The sequence below is a fragment of the Euleptes europaea genome, chromosome 5 (assembly GCF_029931775.1).
Source record: "Euleptes europaea isolate rEulEur1 chromosome 5, rEulEur1.hap1, whole genome shotgun sequence".
NCBI lineage: Eukaryota > Metazoa > Chordata > Lepidosauria > Squamata > Sphaerodactylidae > Euleptes > Euleptes europaea.
In genome coordinates this window covers 72,507,244-72,528,070 of record NC_079316.1, presented here as the reverse complement: position 1 = coordinate 72,528,070, position 20,827 = coordinate 72,507,244, and the positions used below count along the sequence as shown (strand labels likewise).

At 40.7% G+C, this 20,827-nt stretch overlaps 1 protein-coding gene across 2 annotated transcripts in view; it reads right to left on the bottom strand.

Annotated features, from left to right (window-relative positions):
- DOCK1 (dedicator of cytokinesis 1) overlaps positions 1-20,827 on the bottom strand; it is a 530,876-nt gene that overhangs the window by 421,804 nt on the left and 88,245 nt on the right. For both annotated transcript variants that reach the window (XM_056850272.1, XM_056850273.1), the window contains 7 exons: positions 16,619-16,744; positions 14,763-14,887; positions 14,368-14,466; positions 11,612-11,684; positions 8,816-8,919; positions 7,903-8,086; positions 806-903 (listed from right to left, as the gene is read on the bottom strand). In XM_056850272.1, the coding sequence (XP_056706250.1) occupies positions 806-903; positions 7,903-8,086; positions 8,816-8,919; positions 11,612-11,684; positions 14,368-14,466; positions 14,763-14,887; positions 16,619-16,744 (809 nt within the window). The remainder of the gene's footprint in view (positions 1-805; positions 904-7,902; positions 8,087-8,815; positions 8,920-11,611; positions 11,685-14,367; positions 14,467-14,762; positions 14,888-16,618; positions 16,745-20,827) is intronic.

Below are 20,827 nucleotides of genomic sequence, written 5' to 3'. Positions count from 1 at the left end.
AAACATTTTATTATCAGAACGGCTTATTCTGCAGCACAGGCAACTCTGACTGAAGCACTCTGAAATCCACTGAACACAAAGCAGCTTTCTATGCAGTAGTTTACATAAATATGGACTTTGGAATGGAATAGACTTCTAATTAATTAAAACAATATTCCTCTGCTGGTGAAGGATGACCAGTCCAACACATTTTTTAGTCATTAATTTAATTGACTTAACACAAAACAAACACAAAGGCCTCTCACAGTTCACCCACTCCCACTATATTACATCTGTAGGCATACAATTGGATTCAGTTTAGTGCAAGAGCATGTGATTGAGTCAACCAATAAACCTGTCCAAATGCTGGTATCTAACATTATTCACTATAGCAAATTATCAGTTGCTTGGCCAAAGCATGGCAATAATCCTATGCATCGTTACACGTAATTAAGTTTCATTTGAGGTGGTAGGTGCATAACTGTACACATAGCTGCTGCTTTAATTCTTAGCAACTGGACAAATGGAACATTTTTTCTGAAACAAGAATTATTTGATAAAGGGTGTAAGCTTATTAAAAGTCCATTTTGCTTTCAGAAACAAAGGCATTTTACTACTTTATCAACTAATAATGAAGGTTTATAAGTAGAAAAACGTATATAAGAATTTTATGGGTGCACCCCTGTGTGTCAGACATCTAAAAAAAAGCACACGTTGAAAAAAAAATCATACTACATTAGAACTCTATCATATAAACGTGTGCTGTACATCTGCTTTCAAATCAATAAATCAATTGACCACACTGGCCGGAAACGGGATTTGTTACCTTAACAACTTCACCTCCGTCAACCTTCATAAGTTGCCTCAGATTCTGCTGCAACAGACTTGTGTTGGATCGCCACTTCAAAAGCCCCAGCAGGTCCACTAAGTGCAAAGGGGGGGGGGAGTCATGAGAAAGGGAGGAAATAGCTAGCTGTGCAGGCAACAATATACTATGAGGTAGGAGAATTGAAATAACCGCAGATCTGTTCAGTTGGTAAATATGGATAACAAAATGCACAGAGGCGAGTGAAAGACAGCGCAAAGCGATGGGATCAATACAGGAAAGTCCATCTAAATATGGTGCAATCCCTTCCACAGCAAGCGGAGCATTCAGCTATGGTATTCCTACATCTGTAGTGGAATGGTTACTCCAGCAAATTAAGAGACAAGCTGCCTGTCAGCAACTCCCTGAGGTAATGGGAAATTCCCTTTGATCTACCCATTATTTGTAACTTTCAGTGCATTCCAGAGGTGGGGGGCCAAAATTTCTCTGGAGGCGACGTGACCCCACCGCCAGCATAACTGGCCTCTTATCATGGGTCGAAATTAAATGGGTTGATATTAAATCAAAAGAGTTTCCGTCTTGACATTAGGAAGAACTTTCTAACAGTTAGAGTGGTTCCTCAGTGGAACAGGCTTCCATGGGAGGTGGTAAGCTTTCCTTCCCTGGAGGTTTTTAAGCAGAGGCTAGATGGCCATCTGTCAGCAATGCTGATTCTGTGACCTTAGGCAGATCATGAGAGGGAGGGTACCTTGGCCATCTTCTGGGCATGGAGTAGGCGTCACTGGGTGTGTGTGTGCGGGGGAGGTAGTTCGGAATTTCCTGCATTGTGCAGGGGATTGGACTAGATGACCCTGGTGGCCCCTTCCAACTATGATTCTATGGAATAAGAAGCACTTACGCTGGTGGCAGGAGCAGTTCCATCAGCGCCTGGGCACCACAAAACTGCATGCTGCCCCTCCGATGCTGCAGACTCTCAGGGACCTAAATCCCAAAAGACATGTGGGGGGGGGGGGGCTTCCCAGGGCAGAGCTGACGGCAGCCAGCTTCCAAAGCCCCTCCAGCCCAGGAACACCCCCTCCAGCAACAGCGTTGGTGTTTGCTATGGGGGGGGGGGGGAAGCCCCATGTTCTTTTAAAAACTTTTTAAAAGTCTTTTTGAAGACTTGCAGCAGCCAGGGAACCTCTTTGGCAGCGCTGTAGTTGAGCCACGGCTAAGGTGTCCCCGGCCGCCACAAGGCTCAGGAATGAGCGGCTAGTTTAACATGAGATAAAGTCAAGGGGAAACAGCAATGAATCAAGCTACTCAGTTATGAACAAGTAAGTTACATAAACAAGAAGGGCAGCTAACTGAACTGATGATTATCCACAAGTTGTATGCTTTCCTATCTGCCACTGTTCAAAAGTTCACTATACTTTATGACACAAACAGATTTAATTTGCATTTTATTTCAATTGTTCTGCTAGGATAGAAGGCAGAGGGTTGTAAATACAATCCTAGAATTGCATAGCTGTTCGTAGCAAATTTCACAAGTTGTTAACAGACTACGATGTCCAAAACATTTACACTGTGAAAGTTATTAGGAAGACAAATAGTAAACTGAAATACTGTTAACAGAATAAATTTCATTACCATATAAAAACAGAATTTCAGCTCATTGTGCCTCCTAAGATTCTACATCTAACAGCTGAATAAACTGAAAATAGGAAAAGGTTCTGTAAAACATGTGCTTAATTACTGGCACATATGCAATGCCAAATCAAATGCAAACAACATACATTCAGATCAATCAACATATGGGAAGCATAAAAGCTCTATCGCAAAGCTACTAAACAGAACCATAAAACTATCCTTAACATGCTGCATAAAAGGTGACAAAAGAGTACAGCTGAACATCAAAAATGAAGAAATTGCCATCTAAACTCAGTATGATCTCTCTCTACCAATTAAGGAAACATCACAGCGGTATATTAGATAGACATTAGAGAGGCTTTAAATTTAAATACCGAAAATACGTTCAAAATTACAGCAGCCTTGACTTCCCATTAAAAAAAGTCACTGTGGAGCTGGACATCACAAAAGAGAAAAAATCAAAAGTTTTCCCTGTGATGTCAGATGGTTCAGTGACAAGAAACAGAACGCCACTATACCACGGCAGACAAAACTGACAATCCCATTCCTCTCTTCCTGACCAGTGTTTTGTGCAACTGATCCCATGATCCAGACATCATCACAAAGTAATGGGTTCTACTATTTGAACAATGAAGCGGCTGACAGTCATTCCTTGAATTTTCCAACTCAAACATTAATGCAGTCAACTTTTGATTCATACCTGGATACAAAGATGTACTTGCTTTCTCTGAATAGCAGTTCCCTACCTGCTCCAAGCCATATTCTACACTCTGGGTTAGAGACAATAGGAGCTGTTCTCATGCCAGGCTGGATCATATCCTATCTGTACATTAGCTGGACTTCAAATAGTTGTATACATACATACGTCCTGCCTTAAGAACATAAGGCCATGCTGGATCGGACCAAGGTCCATCAAGTCCAGCAGTCTGTTCACACAGTGGCCCAACCAGGTGCCTCTAGGAAGCCCACAAACAAGGTGACTGCAGCAGCATCCTGCCTCCACCTCACCTAATATAATAGGCATGCTCATCTGATACTAGAGAGAACAGATGTGCATCATGACTACTATCCATTTTTACTAGAAGCCATGAATACCCCTCTCATCCATGAACATGTCCACTCCCTTCTTAAAGCCTTCCAAGTTGGCAGCCATCACCACATCCTGGGGCAGGGAGTTCCACAATTTAACTATACGTTGCGTGAAAAAATATTTTATCTGTTTTGAATTTCTCAGAGGCTGGGTAACAAAGGCTGGTAAATCAGAAAAAAGAACAGGCAGGAATATACTTATTAAGGAAGCTGCCTCTTAATACCAGGTGTTTTGATGAAAGTTTGCTGGGTGACCTCAGGCCAGTTACGTACGCTCAGTATGAGCAACCTAACCTAAAAGGGAGGGGGGAGAATGATGTAAGCAGTTTTGGGTCTCCACTGAGGAGAAAGGAGACATATAAATGAAATAAATAAAGTTTAACCTAGACTAGACCTGAATAGGCCAGGCTAGCCTGATCTCGTCTGATCTCAAAAGCTAAGAAGGGTCGACCCTGGCAAGTATTTGGATAGGAGACTGAGGAATAATAGTAATGGCACAGAGGCAGGCAATGGCAAACCACCTCTGAACATCTCTTGCCTTGAAAACCCCACCATGGGTCACCATAAGTCAGATGTGACTTGACGGCAAAAAAAAGGTGTGTTTTAAGTTGGTATAGTATGTGTCTAGATTTTCAGTTTTATATTACATATTGTACCTTATGCAAGTATGACAGGAAGGTGAGAAGATTAAAATCGATGCTGGTCTTTTAACACCATGTTCATGTAACTGAGAACAAATTAAAGTTAGCAAGAGGCCCAGGGCAGGGGGAGGGGGAAAGAATGAAGAGCTCTTGTTGTAGATAGAGAGTGGCAAATTGCTTGGCATAAGGGCAACCAATTTTCTACTTCAACAGCAGCCAGACAGATAGCTCTGAGGAACTCGTAGGCAGAACATGAAGGCAGTAGCTCTTTGCTGTTGTGTCTGGCTCTTCTGTCTAAAAATGGTGCTTCCATTTAGCTATCACGGCTAAGAGACGTAGTAACCTAAAACGGTAACCAGCAGGGATTTTGATTAGTCTTTAGGTATACTAAAAATAACACATGCTGTCAATGTGAATGCAACTTGAATGCAACTTAATTGGGGAGGGACTGCGGCTCAGTGGTAGAGCATCTGCTTGGCATGCAGAAGGTCCCAGGTTCAAGCCCCGGCATCTCCAGTTAAAGGGACTAGGCAAGAAGGTGATGTGAGAGACCTCTGCCTGAGACCCTGGAGAGCCGCTGCTAGTCTGAGTAGACAATATTGACTTTGATGGACCAAGGGTCTGATTCAGTATAAGACAGCTTCATGTGTTCATGTGTAATGAAGGTATCAACAAATATGAAGGTATCAACGAAGTAAGTATGCATTCATGAGGAAGGAATAAGACATGGTGCAAGTCACACTTTTGTGCAAGATGTTTTTGTTTTTAGTAACAAATGAACAACATCAAGACTGAATGGCCAAGTAGAGGCAAGCACAATTTTTTGCATACAGCAACTAAAAATAAGACGGTCTAACATTGAAAATTGTTTATCAGATATTTTCAGGAAAGGAGCATGATGTCAACTGCTTTCTGTCCCCACTGGGCGGGAGGTGGGGTATAAATGAAGTAAATAAATCTCATTCTTGGGCAATGTGACAATTCCATATTTTTGGGGATGAAGTGGATTATCTTGATCTCCACCTCGTGGGGGGTTAGTGTTAAAACTGCCTTGGTTGCTTTAGTTGACAAACCTATTGTGGGAGATTGATGGAAAGTGATTCTGATCTAATTTTCAGGAGCTTTGGATACCTTTTCAAGGAAGGCTCATTTTGTTTGGGGTGTCAGCAGTAAGTTGACAATAACCAGCAGTACTTGTTTTCACCGGATTCTGCAGTGGATCAACCAAATCAGGCAGGAATGGAATGGATATGGGGAAACAAAATGGAAGGTTAATTCAGATGACATGGAAGTCCTGTTGGTTGGGGATTCAGCCAATCTGAGACACATGATGCCCCTGAAGACTCAGCTTCTGCAGTTTGGGCTACTTCTAGATCTGGTCTTGGCTCCTGAATGCCCAGGTGAAGGCAGCAGCTGAGAGGTGCATTTTAGCAGCTAGAGCTGGTTTACCAGGGTGACAGTATTTCCTGGAGAAAGCTGGACTTGGCCAGTCAAATACGCAGCCTTTAGAGCAATGAGAACTTGCCTCTTCCATCAAGTTTTTGAATCAAAGCAAGATTTGGTTCTATATGTTCTTTATAGTCCAGCATCCTGTCTCACACAGTGGCCAACCAGTTGCCATGGAGGTCCAACTACAGGGCCGAGGCCTTCCCCTGATGTTGCCTCCTGGCCATAGTTGCTTAAAAAATGTATTGTGGATTTACTGAATTTTGAATAATGTGGGTTCACTGAATACTGGCTGCAGTTCCTAATGAAATGTATTGTGGTTTGCTTTTGTTCTGCTTTTACAACAACATTGTATTTTCACTGAAGTGAAACTGTTACCTTGTTTTTGGCAATGTTTAAATTAAAAAAATAAATAGTCATCTTGCTTGTCTTAAACTGACCTGTCTCTTTGATCTCAATTTTAGATTATAGGGAGTGAAATCAGAAACCTTCCTGAGGCTTAAAGCAACCAAATTATTCTTCTAAAGTGTTTGATGGCGCAAAAGACCTCCTAATTCTCTTATGAAATTATTAAATACTCCTATTAAATACAGCTTGTCACCTCTGGAAATATGTAAGTCTGAAAACATCAAATTGTGTAAAGCATTTTGTTGCAAGCACGTGGGGTGACACTTTTCTCCACTTTCTCCTTCTTTAGATCTGGAGTTAATAAAACTCTGAAGTCTCTTTAAGTCATGCAGGGATTCAGAAAATAAGATATTCTTTCCTCCCTGGGGTAAACTGAAGAAAATGACAGGAGTAGTTTCCTATCATTTTCTACTTTTTTTTACTGAAGCTTTCACAGACTGTTTTCAAAAAGAGCACAGAGGTCCTTCAGAACGACACAGTGTCACAACGCTTTCCCATAAGTTCAGGTAATTGCAATCCAATTTTTATAATGCATACGCGGGCTCCTACAAAGCTGTCATCACAATCCTTTAAGACAAAATCTCACTTTTTTTTTGCGTTCACCAAGAATAGGATTTCTAAAGAAATAAGGAATGGGTCTTGCTCAAAATATCCCCTAAGTATGGGTCTCATTAAGGAAACTGAACAGGACAGCTCTGGGGGGCTCCAGTACCAAGAGTGCAATACACCAGCTCATTATTCAGGGACTGCTAAATGCTCTTCCAAATCACAAATTCCAAGGCAGAAGCTGTTGGTGAGGACTGGGGGTGGGGAAGAGGGGGAAAGGGTAGTAATTCCTTTTTGCTTCCCAGACTACTTTTGCCTAACTGGGAGAAAAGAGGAGGGGGAGGAGGAGGAGAAGAGTTGGTTTTTATATGCCGACTTTCGCTACCACTTAAGGAAAAATCAAACCGGCTTACAATCACCTTCCCTTCCCCTCCCCACAACAGACACCCTGGGAGGTAGGTGGGGCTGAGAGAGTGTGACTAGCCCAAGGTCACCCAGCTGGCTTCATGTGTAGGAGTGGGGACACCAACCCAATTCAACAGATTAGCCTCCGCCGCTCATGTGGAGGAGTGGGGAATCAAACCTGGTTCTCCAGATCAGAGTCCACCGCTCCAAATCACCGCTCTTTACCACTATACCATGCTGGCTCAATTAGTATTCGCTGAAGCTTCTCTACTGCTTCTGTAGCTGTCCCAAAAAGGCAGGCATCAGAGTATATTAGATACCAAACAATACTATATCATTTATAATTATGTACCTAGTTTTTTCCTATATTTGCTTATGATCAATTGGTCAGTTCAGCTCAGTTCAGTTTATTTACAATGATTTGACCAGCAAGCATCAGTACAAAATTACAATTTTAAAACCCCAACTGAGGACCTCTGTATCTTACTGGCTACATAACAGAACTTTGCCACTGAATAAGAGATAAAAGTATCTTTCTCTTCTAATTAAAAAATTAACAACAAAATCATCCGAATGGCTAACATTTCTAAAATTTCTAGTCAACACAGGTAAAATCAGCTTATTTCTAACCTCCCAATAAAATTCAGTGTAATTAAATATGTATAATTAACTCAACTGACTCAACTGAATTAAAATTACAGGCTCATCGAAAACTAGAAAATGTGATGGATGACCAATTGGTCTGTGAGCGTTAATAAAGAAGTGAAGAAGTGTACATTAGAGGACGAAAGAGATACAACAGAACGGAAAAGAACCCTCTCGCACAGAGACAGTGCACGTGCCTCAGAAATCGGAAGAGAAAAGATGCAAACATTCTCTATCACATATAAGTGGAATAAAATCTTTCCCCAAGGATTCGACTATATTCCTCACCATTTTGAGTTAGCTTTGTTGAACAAACTAGAGTGGAAATCTGGAAAGAATCTTTACTGATGGTGCAGCTTCCAAGATTCTGCATGCTCTTGCCAGCTGTGGAGTGACCTTTTTCTTCCAATTCTATTTTAGTGGACGGCAAGCTTAAATACGTTGACGAATCTTCTAGCTTCTTCACCTCTGCCTGCAATGTTTCCCCCCGAAACAAAATACAAAGCTGAAGCAGGAAGCTAAAAACATTCTAAGCGATAAACAAACATGAGTTTCCCCAAAACTAACCCACAGCGTTTATTTTTGCAGTCCACTGTGCGTAAGAGCAGATGCATTTTACCATTTGTTTCATTTTTAAAGTGTTGGTATCTTAAAGACACCCTTCCTTCAGTGCCTTCAGGCACCAGATTAAGCACGCCACGTAGCAAAATTAATTTGTATTTGTATACATAAATATTCTTATTGGAACAGAGAGGGAAAACAAGGAAGAAAAAGAGAAGTTGTCACATATACGGCTTAACTATTTCAAAAGCCACAAATGTTTTCAACTCAGAAAGCTCAGCAGGTTCAGTGAACGGTACACTTATTTCTGAAGCAGCTGTACAACAGCAAGATTCGAGTCCAGTAGTCCCTTGAAGACCAACAAGATTTCCAAGTTTTGACTCTTGAATGCTTATACCCTGGAAATCTTGTTGTCTAAGGTGCTACCAGATTTGATTCTTGCTCTTTTACTGCAGACCAACATGACTAACCACCTGAGGCTGTGCAATAGTGAACTTTCGTTCTCACATCTGACACGTGCATTCCTTTTCTGTGTCTGATGTGGCCAATGCAATATAAATTCAATCATATATTCAAATAGTGCTTCTACTTCACATTCTCCTGAACGGTTCAACTCTACCGGCGAATTTAAGAGAAATACCTTGTAGACTATAAGATCGTGCTCTCCGTCCCGCAGAGTGGTGCCATCATATCTCATCAATTTAACAAATGCCAAAGCAAATATTTTCTCAGACTTATCTTTAGCTGTTTCAAAAAATAAAAAAAACCACATAAACCTACTATAAATCAATCAATTAATATCGTCTATAGATGCAGACGTTTTAGAATGTAGATATAGCTCTTTCTCATACAAAACATGAAGATTAGGTTACGGCTTAGAACTTGCTGGGTCATCCCAATAGGTACAATTTTTCAAAAAACCATGTACAATTAGTATTCGATGCCTAATAGGTTGGTATGTATATATACAGGGTCTACTAGTACTTGTTGGAGATGTTCCTCCAGTCCAGCAGATTTCATACGTATATTCTGGACCTGTCCTATTGTTGACAAAACAACTGGATAAATTATGAACATTATTTATGATCTTGCAGGATACAAATTGCCATTAGAACCTATAATTATGCTGCTGTCATCTAAAAGAATGTCTTAGCCACAGATAGGGAAGTAAAGGTTTATTAAACAGCAGCATGACAATGTATTTCTTCCAGTTGGATATTGCAACAAGCACCTCCTATACATGACTGGATTGTGGGAATCTGGAAAACAGCATTTGTGTCTAAATTAACATAGAAGTTTTCAAGTTGTTAACTGAGAAATGGCCAAAGTTTAATAACATGGAATAATAAAATTAAAGATGAGATTAGACATATGTATTGTTTTGTGAAATCCATGAAATATTTACTTCTGTAAAATATTTTGGAAAAAATAAATCTAAATAAGAAATTATTGGGTCATCAGTAAGTGTAAGATGTTGTAAATACTTAGAAATGTAAGGCACAATCCCATCTGTCTGTACACAAGACACATTATGTACTGAAACCTCCTCTCATGGAGCACTACTCGCTATGAGACCCAGATGCACATGCCACCAACACTTGGGCACAGCCTGAATGAATCACATGCATACAAAAATCACACTACTGCACAGCAGGCTGTACCAGATGGATATTGGTTACAGGAAGTTCTTTACTACTACCAGCAAAAAAATCAAACTTCACAAGCACATGAACGTTGGCCAAAGGAATCTGTGGGAATTCCCAAATCCCTAACTTACTTGTTGGGGGCATTTAGACTCCCCTTGGTACTGCTGAAAGCTGATCTGTGTTGGACTCTTTGTCCTCCCTCTCCAAAGTAACAAGCACCAACCAGCATGGTCCTTGGTTACCTCATGCTTCTAAGTATATCCACCTCCTCCTATGAGCTACTTTGTCATGGAACTAGCACTAGACTATATACATCAGCAACACTGATTGGTCCCACAAATAAGGGTTACATCTTGTTGTAATCTTCAAGGAATTTCATACATACATGGGAACGATTGCTCAAGAATGGACACATCTTTTCTGGTTGTTTAAAGTTCAGAAAACACACAAACCATGGTTTTATGAAACAGACAGACAAACAGACAAAAATCTTCTCCTCTTAGCACTTAATTAAAAGCCTGAAAAGTAATCTACACTGCAGTAAAATGTTAATGCTTCCATTTTGGTTAATCAGATATTTCTCTCTCTCATTATTATTAATAAATAAACTCATTAGTGGAAGTTCAGAGCAACAAAAGATGGGAAGCGGAAACAGGTGGACAACACTCAAACTCCACAGCATCCAAAAGAATCTGTGAAATAGCACGGCGGCCTCCCATGATCCACTGCAACATAACGTGAATGCTACCTACTGAACCAATTTGTAATTCAGTCATAAATATGACAGTAATTTGCTACATATTGTTTTCATTGGCAACACTGTTAAAATATTCTATTAGGATAAGCACTGCTCTCATTCATATGACCAATTTCTACATCAAAATAGTGGCTTTTAATTACACAAGCATTAACCATTATGGAGTAGGTGTCAAATATTACACGTTTTTAAATGCATCCAGTGAAGGTTACATGATTAAAGCTTTGATTCTTCTGCTGATATTATAATGAAAAATTCAAACTGTAGGTTCCCACAAGACTCAATCATGTTAGTTAAGACCATTGTCTTATCACATGCATACGAAGCATGCTGTATTTCTCAATTACATTGATGAGCAGGGTGCTAGGGATGTCATAATATTACTGGTGACTTTAATCTGAAACTACTAATTGCCTAATAGTGTCAGTACGTGGCTAATTAATACATCACTAGCAAGCTTTTCCAGCAGCTGGACTGCGTAACTAGCAAAGACCACAGCACCCCACACAAATGATATTCTGAGCAAGTCACCATACCTTTCCCATAAAAGTACTTCTACTTACCAAGCTTCACAAAGTGTAAACTCAGTGCCAGCAACTAGCTTACTTGGAGAAGGGATGGTGGGATAAACATAAATCAAAAGGCAGCCAAGAGAAAGGGGAAACGATACGTCAGAGGGAAAAATCCTCCATAAGAAAGAAGTTACTCCACATCATTCACAAAAGTTGGAACAATGACTTCCACACAACAGATCTTGGCACTAGGGAGTAACAGCAATAGAGGAGCCTGCCTCGTAGAGTGGTTAGTATGACCAACCTGAAGTGGGGAACCACAAGATTTAACCCCCTGCTCAACTATGGAAGCTTGCTGGGAGATCTCGGGCCAGTCGCTCTCTCTCAGCCTAACCCACCTCGCAAAGGAGGAGAAAATGGGTGAGAGGAGAACTACGTACACTGCCCTGAACTCCCTGAAGTAAGGGTGGAATGAGAATGAGAAAAGTAGATGAGGAAAGCACACAGATGTAATTACTCACAGTCCTGTGATGACCTGTGTCGAAATGTAAACCTCAAGTGGCTGCGGTTTACATCTTCAATGGGGATTGCAACCTTTGCAAAACAAACAAAATGTACACATACAGGTTACAAAAAAAGCTACTAACACAGAAACATTCCATCAGCTTGCCAACACATGCGTACATTAGCCATTTGGCATATATAGCCCCTTGTTAGACAGAAAAATTTGCATGACCTCTCTTCCAGAGTACAAGAATCTTCTCTGTCTGGTCAGCAGCAGTAACCCTTGACTCACCCCAGGCATAAAGCCATAGATCAGGCTTGTAAATAGCTGCTCAGCCATCAGACTTCCAAAATACCTTTTAAGAATCTTTTTCAACGAATTTATTTATTGCTGTATCAGAGAACTAAGGTACCAAGCAGCATTTTTCTTTCTCGTATATTTACAAACCGGTAAAGTTACACTTTTAGTTAAAAAAACACACACACACACAAGCTGTCTAGGATGCAAACAGTACCTTTTTTGAGTAAAAGGAACAATGACAGCTCACCCTTACAGATCAACCATCATTATTCTGCTTGGTTTTTTTTCCTATCCAAAGTAACATTCCATGAACCCAGAATTAAAATGCACGTGTTGAACCAGACCTCTCAGTGACTCAGCATGCACCTAAAACACCTGCTAACCCTTTGCGGAGGTGGAGCCCTGGCTTTGGGAAAGATTTGGACAAGTCCACTGATCTCCCCTTTCTATGCTGACAGCGCTTTTGATCCATCAGTTATTGTTAGCTTTTAGTTTCTGTTGTTTTAATCTCCTGAACACCAGTATGATTTATCAACACTGGTACTCAGTTTTTATTTTTCACTTTTACTGCCAGTTTGCTTTTCATTTGATACAATGTTTTGACTGGTGCTGCTTCTTGATTGTTTTTAAACTTGGGATCGCTGCTATAAGAAGGTGTCACAACAGTCAATTCAACTTAACTGCTCCATTTCACCAGTCTTTTCATGTCACCTGTTCTGGGTCCAAATGTTTATACACACCCTCTCAAATATACCCATTTTTCATATTCTTCCCAAGAATTTCACAATAATCTCATCTCTGTATAAGTGTTAGATCACCTCACGAGGTCTCACTATACCCATAAGCATATTATTTTGTCATTTTTGTCTTGTACTAAGCAAACACATTGACATGAATATTTCTGTAGGACAAGTCCTTTCTTTAAAAGAAGAAGAAAATTTGATAATTGAATGACATAATTCTTGACTATTCTTCTGTTCACCCTGCTGTAACTCTATGTTACTGTCTGGGGGGGTGCCCTCGGATATTTTTATGCTATTAAGGATTTTAAAGGGCTGTTTTAATTGCTGTTTTAAATGTTTTATTCCATTTTAATATACGTATAGGTTGAAATATTATGTGAGCCACTCTGAGCCCAGCGTTTGGCTGGGGAGGGCAGAGTATAAATAGAAGAAGAGAAAGAAGAAAAAGAACAAGAGGAAGAAGAGGAAGAGGAGGAAGAGGAGGAGGAAGAAGAAGAAAAAGAAAAAATCACTAACCCAAGTAAAGAAACACAATTAAATATCCCATTTTTACATCTACTTCCTGCACTCGCAGGTGTTAGATATTCTTCTTTTAATGAAAAAAGCAAAAGAAAATATACACTGTACATTTGCGCAAATTAAGGCAGCATCATGTGTAACTCTTAATATACAGGCGCCATCAAAGGTTAATGAGAACAACTTCTTATTTAACTCTATCACTGTTAAATTCACTTTGTTGCCATGGTGATGCCATGATTTTTCTTCCCCCACATTATTAAGGATCTTCCTTCTTTTGCCATCATTACCTTTAAAGCTCTGACTCTGATTTTCTAGTACTAATTTCTAGTACAATTTCATCATGTCCATTCCAAAAACAGCTGTTCACATTCTTAATTTGCCTAATTGTTTTTGAAACTCTCCAAATTTATGATGCAGTGCACAGACTTATGGTATAAAGGCAATCTACTGTGGTCAAACCTCTGGATTTCTTGTATCTATAACCATCCTCACATATTCTCCCTTGCCACTTCTTATGCCCAGAAGCTCACTCTGCAAAATACTGATGCTGTAACATCTCTCTTTCTCTCAACTATCACATTCCTCTTCATACCCCAAAGCTCAGCAACTACTATGCCATCTGGCAATATGCTGTAAAAGAGTAGTTTCGCCAAATGCATATGGAAGTATACTCTCCCAGTTTTATAGTATCACCCTTGCTTCCTTTATTGCTTACCTTTGTCTTTTTACCCTTTCCCAATTTAAAAATTAAACTCCTTTGGGTCCAGAATGTCATTAATATGCATAATAACAGCATACATTTATAACAATAATAATTAGCATTTACTGTGGTTCTACCGAGGTTCTATTTTCATTAACAATGCGTGAGAGATCCCAATAATCTAAAAGTGCACTTGTATACTTTACAGCAGTATGTTTTTATTCTACATTATGCCCACTTGCTATACAGTTGAGCTTTCAATTGCAAGAGAGATACCAGACAGATGTTGGAATAATTCTTTCAAAGCTGTCTTGACCAGAAGACTGAGGGGGAAATATGTTCAACTCAATGTCTTCATCTATGTTGTTCCTAAGCAACCTTCAAAAGCTTCTCTAGCACAGATACCACGATTACTCTGACAGCAATATTCCAAGTCTATCAATATGATTTGCTCTCTCTCCTCCACCCTCCCTCTTTTTATTAAAAAAAACCCCTTAATGCCAGGCATACCTTCACAGTTTCAAACCAGCGAGGTTGTTTTACTTGGTAATATATCACAGACTTATATTCTGAAAGGGCTTCATCTCCAGCACCCGGGAAGATCACATTCTTTACCAAAAATAGAAACAAAGATTAAAACCAATTTCTCAGTTAACAAAAGCTACTATAATACTTAAGGGAAACCACAAGCTTTAAAAGCTTCAAATCAGGTATCATCAGTTGTGGCAACGATGACAACTGTTCACACATTAGAAAATATATTTATCGTAAAGAAAAATGAGATCTGTTGATTCAAAAATGTAAGATTTAGATGTTCAACATGACAATATTTTGCTTCCTCAGACAATATACAGGAAAAGGTTTCTGGTTAACAAGGAAGATAAAAATCCTTCACAGTAAAATACCTCCAATCTTTTGCCATCTTCATCATAAACAGATACTGTAACCTCTACATTCTTTGCAGTGGTTTTGCTTCCTTTGTCAAAGTCTCCTTGGACTAACGTAACATAGATATCATTACGGACATCACCTAGGAGAGACCATATGATTAATAATTTCACATAAATAGGATGTAAATGGAAAAAACCCATCTGAATTATACATTTTAAACTAGTATTCTTTGAAAAAAAGTCATACCACTCCATATTAAAGCATAGATTGTATGGGAAAACATGTAGAAAGAATTGCAAAAGTGTATCGTCCCCACCTTGCCGTTCCCCCATCTGCCCCCTGGTCAACCTGAAATCCTCCACAAAGAGGCAGGGGGGACCCTCATATACAACATGCACACAGCAAATGGGGCTGGGGGAGACCATTTCACACATTTCCCACTGAGGTGGCTCACAATAAGCATTCACTTACATTACTATATATCAACCAATTAGATCACATTACCCTTATAGATATGTACCAAATAAAATAGCAATCATAACCACACCTAAAATAAAACCAAAACAGGACAAGAGGATAGTTAATATTTTTCTCAAGCACAAGCCAGGGAAAAGTGACCTATCAGAGTCTAATAGGTAGTAAGCAAAGAGATACAGGAGAACTTCCATAGATATTAGGTTTACATCTTTCCAGTAAATTCAGATGTACATTTGTGAAGAAACAGAATTTGTGTAAGATATATTTCTGTAAAAATGATAACATTCCGTTCTGAATGTATACACCTTAACATATGTTCAATATCGCTTCTTAGATTGGCCATCATTCTTTAGTTTTAAGAAAGAGTATGACGTGTACCCAGACATAAATTTGGATGAGTTTCAGACACTTACTGATGGTTCCTACTCTATAAAGCAGTCCTCCAGAGGATACCTGTAGGGTGCCACCTTTACCAACTTTACATAAGCAGAGCTGACAGAAGAACCGAGCAATTTCACCCCTTTCCCTCTCTCCACTGCAGTCCCTAGCATGCATGATCATTACTCCACATGGATCTTGCAAACCTAGGAATAAACTTTCCCTGAGCCAGACAGGACTGATGGATGGTGAGGGGGAAGCTAGTCATATCAGTGACTGTTAGTGACTTCTACTGATGGGACACCAGGATTCAAACAGCCAATGCTGACTGAGTTTGTGTGCTGGTGAAACCAGCAGTTCTGGAATTTTGGAAATAGAATTCTTCTAAATAGTCATGTGGGACTAGCTGGATGCTACACAACAACTGTTTGGAGTAGCCCATTTTCAGCTACAAGGACTTCTTGAAATACCATTATTAAAATATAATGGGGACGATGTGAATGCTTTTTAAGAAATTATTTTGCCATGTATTTTTGGACAGTTTTGCATTAATGTATTAAATAATAAATTTCACTTATAGATGTTAGCATTTTGTGCACAAATGTTCACATATCTGCATGTAACAGAGGATAAGATAAGCATTTGATAGCCCATTTGGACACGCAAGCAACAGAGGCGCTTTTGAAGTCTGCTTTTATTGCTTCAGAGTTTCATTTATATCATATATTAAAAGCCAAGTAGTCAAAACACACCAGGATGTTGTACTTTGAAACTAAATGAATGAGACATTCTACCATCTGTGCACAGTTAGTCTATCACATTTACAATAGTGCTACTACATTATTAATACAAGCCTGAAAGTAGATGGAAAATGTAATTTTTAAGCCAAATCTCTCCAAAAACAGTTTAGTACCAAAATCTTTAAATTCAATTTATTCTTTTCCTTCAACTACCATTAAAGAAACATTAACATTTGCAGTACCTCCATAATTTTTTTAGAATATCAGAATCTTACCAGGCATAATAATCTCAGGAAACCCCATTTTCCGAGCCACAGCTGTTGATCTATCAACTAGATGAGGAAATTCTTTCCTTATCTGATGAATATCTCCAGGAAGAAGTTTCAATGTCACCCATAAACCTGTAGTAATAAGAACAATATGCTGTTTAGGAAACGTTCTTTAGAAAGAAAAATCCAAGTGCAAAACAACCCCAACAGTTCTTAATTGTTTTTAATAACAGAGAAATGTATAAACAAGAAAACATCTACCCATTACTGCCACCAAACCTTGCAAATTTCATACAAGGAAAACAACTTTAATATTCTAGTTCTAAAACAAATAAAAGGCATTTGTTCAAAAGAAAAAAGGGAACATATGAAGACAGAAAGGGTAATATTTTTCACGCCAAGGCAAATGTATGACTATCAGGTGAAGAAATAGGAATCAGGCAAGTAGGGTTACAAGCTCTAAATGCCATCTAACAAAAGGCCAGTTTTTGAAGAACCAAGTAATACAAACATCACTGTTGTGACAACGGACCTTACTTTAAGATACAGCCCTTCTGTTATTACCTCCTCAACACTGGCCTACAACTGCATGTTTTTCTGAACCTGGGCATCAATACAACATCTTTTACACAAAGAATTATTTGTCTATACAGCATTCCCCAGCCTACCCTCTAAAAGTTAGATTTCTCCCAACCATGAAGAATGTGCACACTACTCAGTACCTTTACCCTGCTACTTATTAAAAACTTTGTCCTTCACTACTAATTTCCCAAATGCCCAACACGCCCTTTATTCTGCCTTGTGTTCCTATATTCCAAACCAGTATCCAAGAGCAAGCAAGAACACTTCCCTTCCCAATCCATCGTTACTTACTTCAAAAAGAGCACATGAAGCGACTGCTCGTAGTGTTGTAGAAATCCAAAATGCTTAAGGAACAACATGAAGCTCCAATACAAAACACAACTACTTTCCTACTCGTAAGAACTGGGATTGTCAATTTCTTCATTTAAGTGGAAGTTATTAAATTAACTATATTATATTCCGATGCTCCTTATTATTTTAAATCAGTGTGACATACCACAGACTTTCATAACAGTGGGTAACGGAGCCTTGTTTACTCACCGAGAAGGTTCCTTCCGCTCTGAGGTAGAAGGCCATCTTGCAGCTTGGGTTATTCTGGCCTGTTGCTCGGGGAGGCAGGAGTTAATTTTCTATTTGCCTGTCTTCAGGGAGGGAATAGCCCAAGATCCCACTTGACTATAACCAAGCTTCTTGAGACAGGAGGTATAAACAGGTAACACAGGAAAAAAAAACAGATACCAGCAATAACAAGATTTTGAACTGAGGTAAGTAACTCTGGAACATGGAGAACAGTGTTACTAACATATGTGGACGTATTAATTCCCAGATAAGCATGCCACCCTGGATCTGTTTGGGTGGGCAAGATGGCCTTCTACCTCAGAGCGGAAGGAACCTTCTCGGTGAGTAAATAAGGCTCTGTTCCTTCTCTGAGGGAAGGCCATCTTGCAGCTTGGGACATCTAAGAGCTAGTACCCAGGTGGGATTTGATATTCCACCTCGATGGCATGTTGTAGTACTCTTCTACCAAAAACCGCGTCAGCGGCGGAAAGGGTGTTAATTTTATAATGCCGTACGAAGCTGGAGATTGAGGACAAGGTGGCTGCTTTACAGATTTCGTCCAATGAAGCATTGTTATTGTAAGCCGCTGTAGTGGCTGTGCTTCGTACTGAATGGGCAGTAATGCGCTCTGGTACCGGTAATTTAGATGCATTGTAGGCTTCTACAATGCATTGTTTAACCGCCCGACTGATAGAAGGGCGAGACATTTTGCGACCCGTTTGGTGTTGACATGGATATGAATAAGGACTCGGACTTTCTAAATGGTGCCGTTCGGTTAATGTATGTCCCTATGGCTCTACGCACATCTAAAGAGTGCCACTCTCTTTGTTTTGTGGTAATAGGATTGGCAGAAAAGGCCAGTAGACGGAGCTCTTCCTGTCTGTGGAAAAGCGTATTCACTTTGGGAACAAAAGTGGGGTCTGGGCGAAGCACCACCTTGTCCCTGTGGAAGACACAGAGATCGTTACGAACAAATAAGGCTCCCAATTCCAATATCCTCCTGGCCGAAGTTAAGGCCGTGAGGAAGATAACCTTCACAGATAGAAATCGAAGGGGAATATCCTTCAGGGGTTCAAATGGGTGTCTTGTTAAGGCGGTAAGCACCACATTAAGGCGCCAGGTAGGGAATCTATGGACTACTGGCGGATTCGACTGAGTGACTCCCTTAAGGAATGCTTTAATTTGAGGGTGACCTGATATGGGAGTGCCTTCCATGAGAGGAACAACTGTGGCTATGGCCGCCACCTGCTTGCGGAGTGTGGCTGGACGAAGTTGTTGATTTGCACCATCCTGCAAGAAGTCGAGTAACTGAGGAAGGTTGATAGCTACAGGGTCTACGTTTTTCCTTCTACACCATCGAACAAACGCTTTCCATGTGTAGTCATAAATTCGTCTGGTGAACGGCTTTCTGGCTTCTAATATGGTAGCGATGACTTGTTCATTTAGATCTATGTCTGCTAAATGTCGCTCTCAAAACCCATGCGGTTAGCTTGTACCACCCAGGGCTGGGTTGTACAACTGGGCCCTGTTGGAGGAGGTTGGATGGGCATGGGAGTCTCCAAGGTTCCTGGATTGACATTGACGTCAGTGCCAGGTCTCCTTGGCCAGTCCGGTGCTATCAGGAGTACCGCCGCCTTCTGTTCCCGGATCTTCCTGAGGACCCTCGGCAGAATGGGTAGAGGAGGGAAGGCGTACAGCGTCCCCAAGGGCCAGGGTGCCAGCAAGGCATCTGTTTGTTCCGCCTGAACCTGATAGTACCGGGAATAGAAGTGAGGAAGTTGACTGTTCTGGAACGAGGCAAACATGTCCACTAGAAGAGGGCCAAACCTGTGTTGGAGCATTTGGAAAACTTGTGGGCATAGGGACCACTCCCCTTCATCGATGGTGCGACAGCTCAACCAATCTGCTTCAACATTTAGTGTGCCCTGGATATGCTCAGCTTTGATGGTCAGAAGGTTCCTTTCTGCCCAGGTGAGTATCTTGCTGGCTTCCTGATGCAGTGTTGACGATCTGGACCCACCTTGTTTGTTTAGGTGGGCCTTTGTTGCTACATTGTCCGTCCTGATGAGTACAAAGGTGTTGGAGACGATGTGTTGGAAGTGTTTGAGCGCTAGGTAGACTGCCCTGAGCTCCAGGAGATTGATATGTTGTTTTCTTTTCTCTGGAGATCAGAACCCTTGAACAATGTGCCCGTCTGTTGTGGCTCCCCAGCCTTCCAAGGAGGCGTCAGTGAATACCTGAATGGGACGTGGTAGGATAAACAATAGACTTTTTTGGAGGTTGGAGTGTTGAGTCCACCAACGAAGGCTCTTTTGGACTAGGTCTGAGATAGTTACTGCTCTGTCTCTTTTGTGAGCTATGAGGTTTTGAAAAGGTCGAGGTAGCCACTGCAGTGGTCTGGAGTGAAAACGAGCCCATGGCACAGCAGGGATACAGGACACCATGTGTCCCTGCAAACGAGCCAGAGTCATTAGCCGGGTCTGGCGGGCCTTGGCAATAGCTCTTGCCATGGTGGAATTTTTTTGTACCTTGTCTTCTGGGAGGATGATTAGATTGGAAGTGGTATCCACAATCACCCCTAGGTGACAAATACGCTGTAATGGGCAGAGTTGACTTTTTTCTTGATTTATGATGTACCCATGTTCCTCCAGAACTTGCATCACCCTGTGCGTGTGAACTGACGACTGCTCTCTGGACTGCACGCAGATCAGTAGGTCGTCCATATAGGGGTGCAACTGTATCCCTTCCTTTCTGAGCTCTGCCACCAGGGTCACTAGCACCTTTGAGAACACCCTGGGGGTGGGTCCCAGACCAAAGGGCAGGGCTGTGAACTGAAAATGAAGACCCTTGTAGGAAAATCTGAGATATTTTCAATGTGCAGGGTGGATCAAAACATGTAGGTACACCTCTTGTAAGTCTATGGAGGTCATGTATGCACCGTGTTGTAGTGCTTCTATGATGGAGGACAGGGTCTCCATTCTGAATCGCCTGGTCTGCACAAACCTGTTGAGGTACTTCAGATCCAGGATTGCTCTCCAGTCCCCGTTCTTTTTGGGGACTGTGAAAAATATTGAG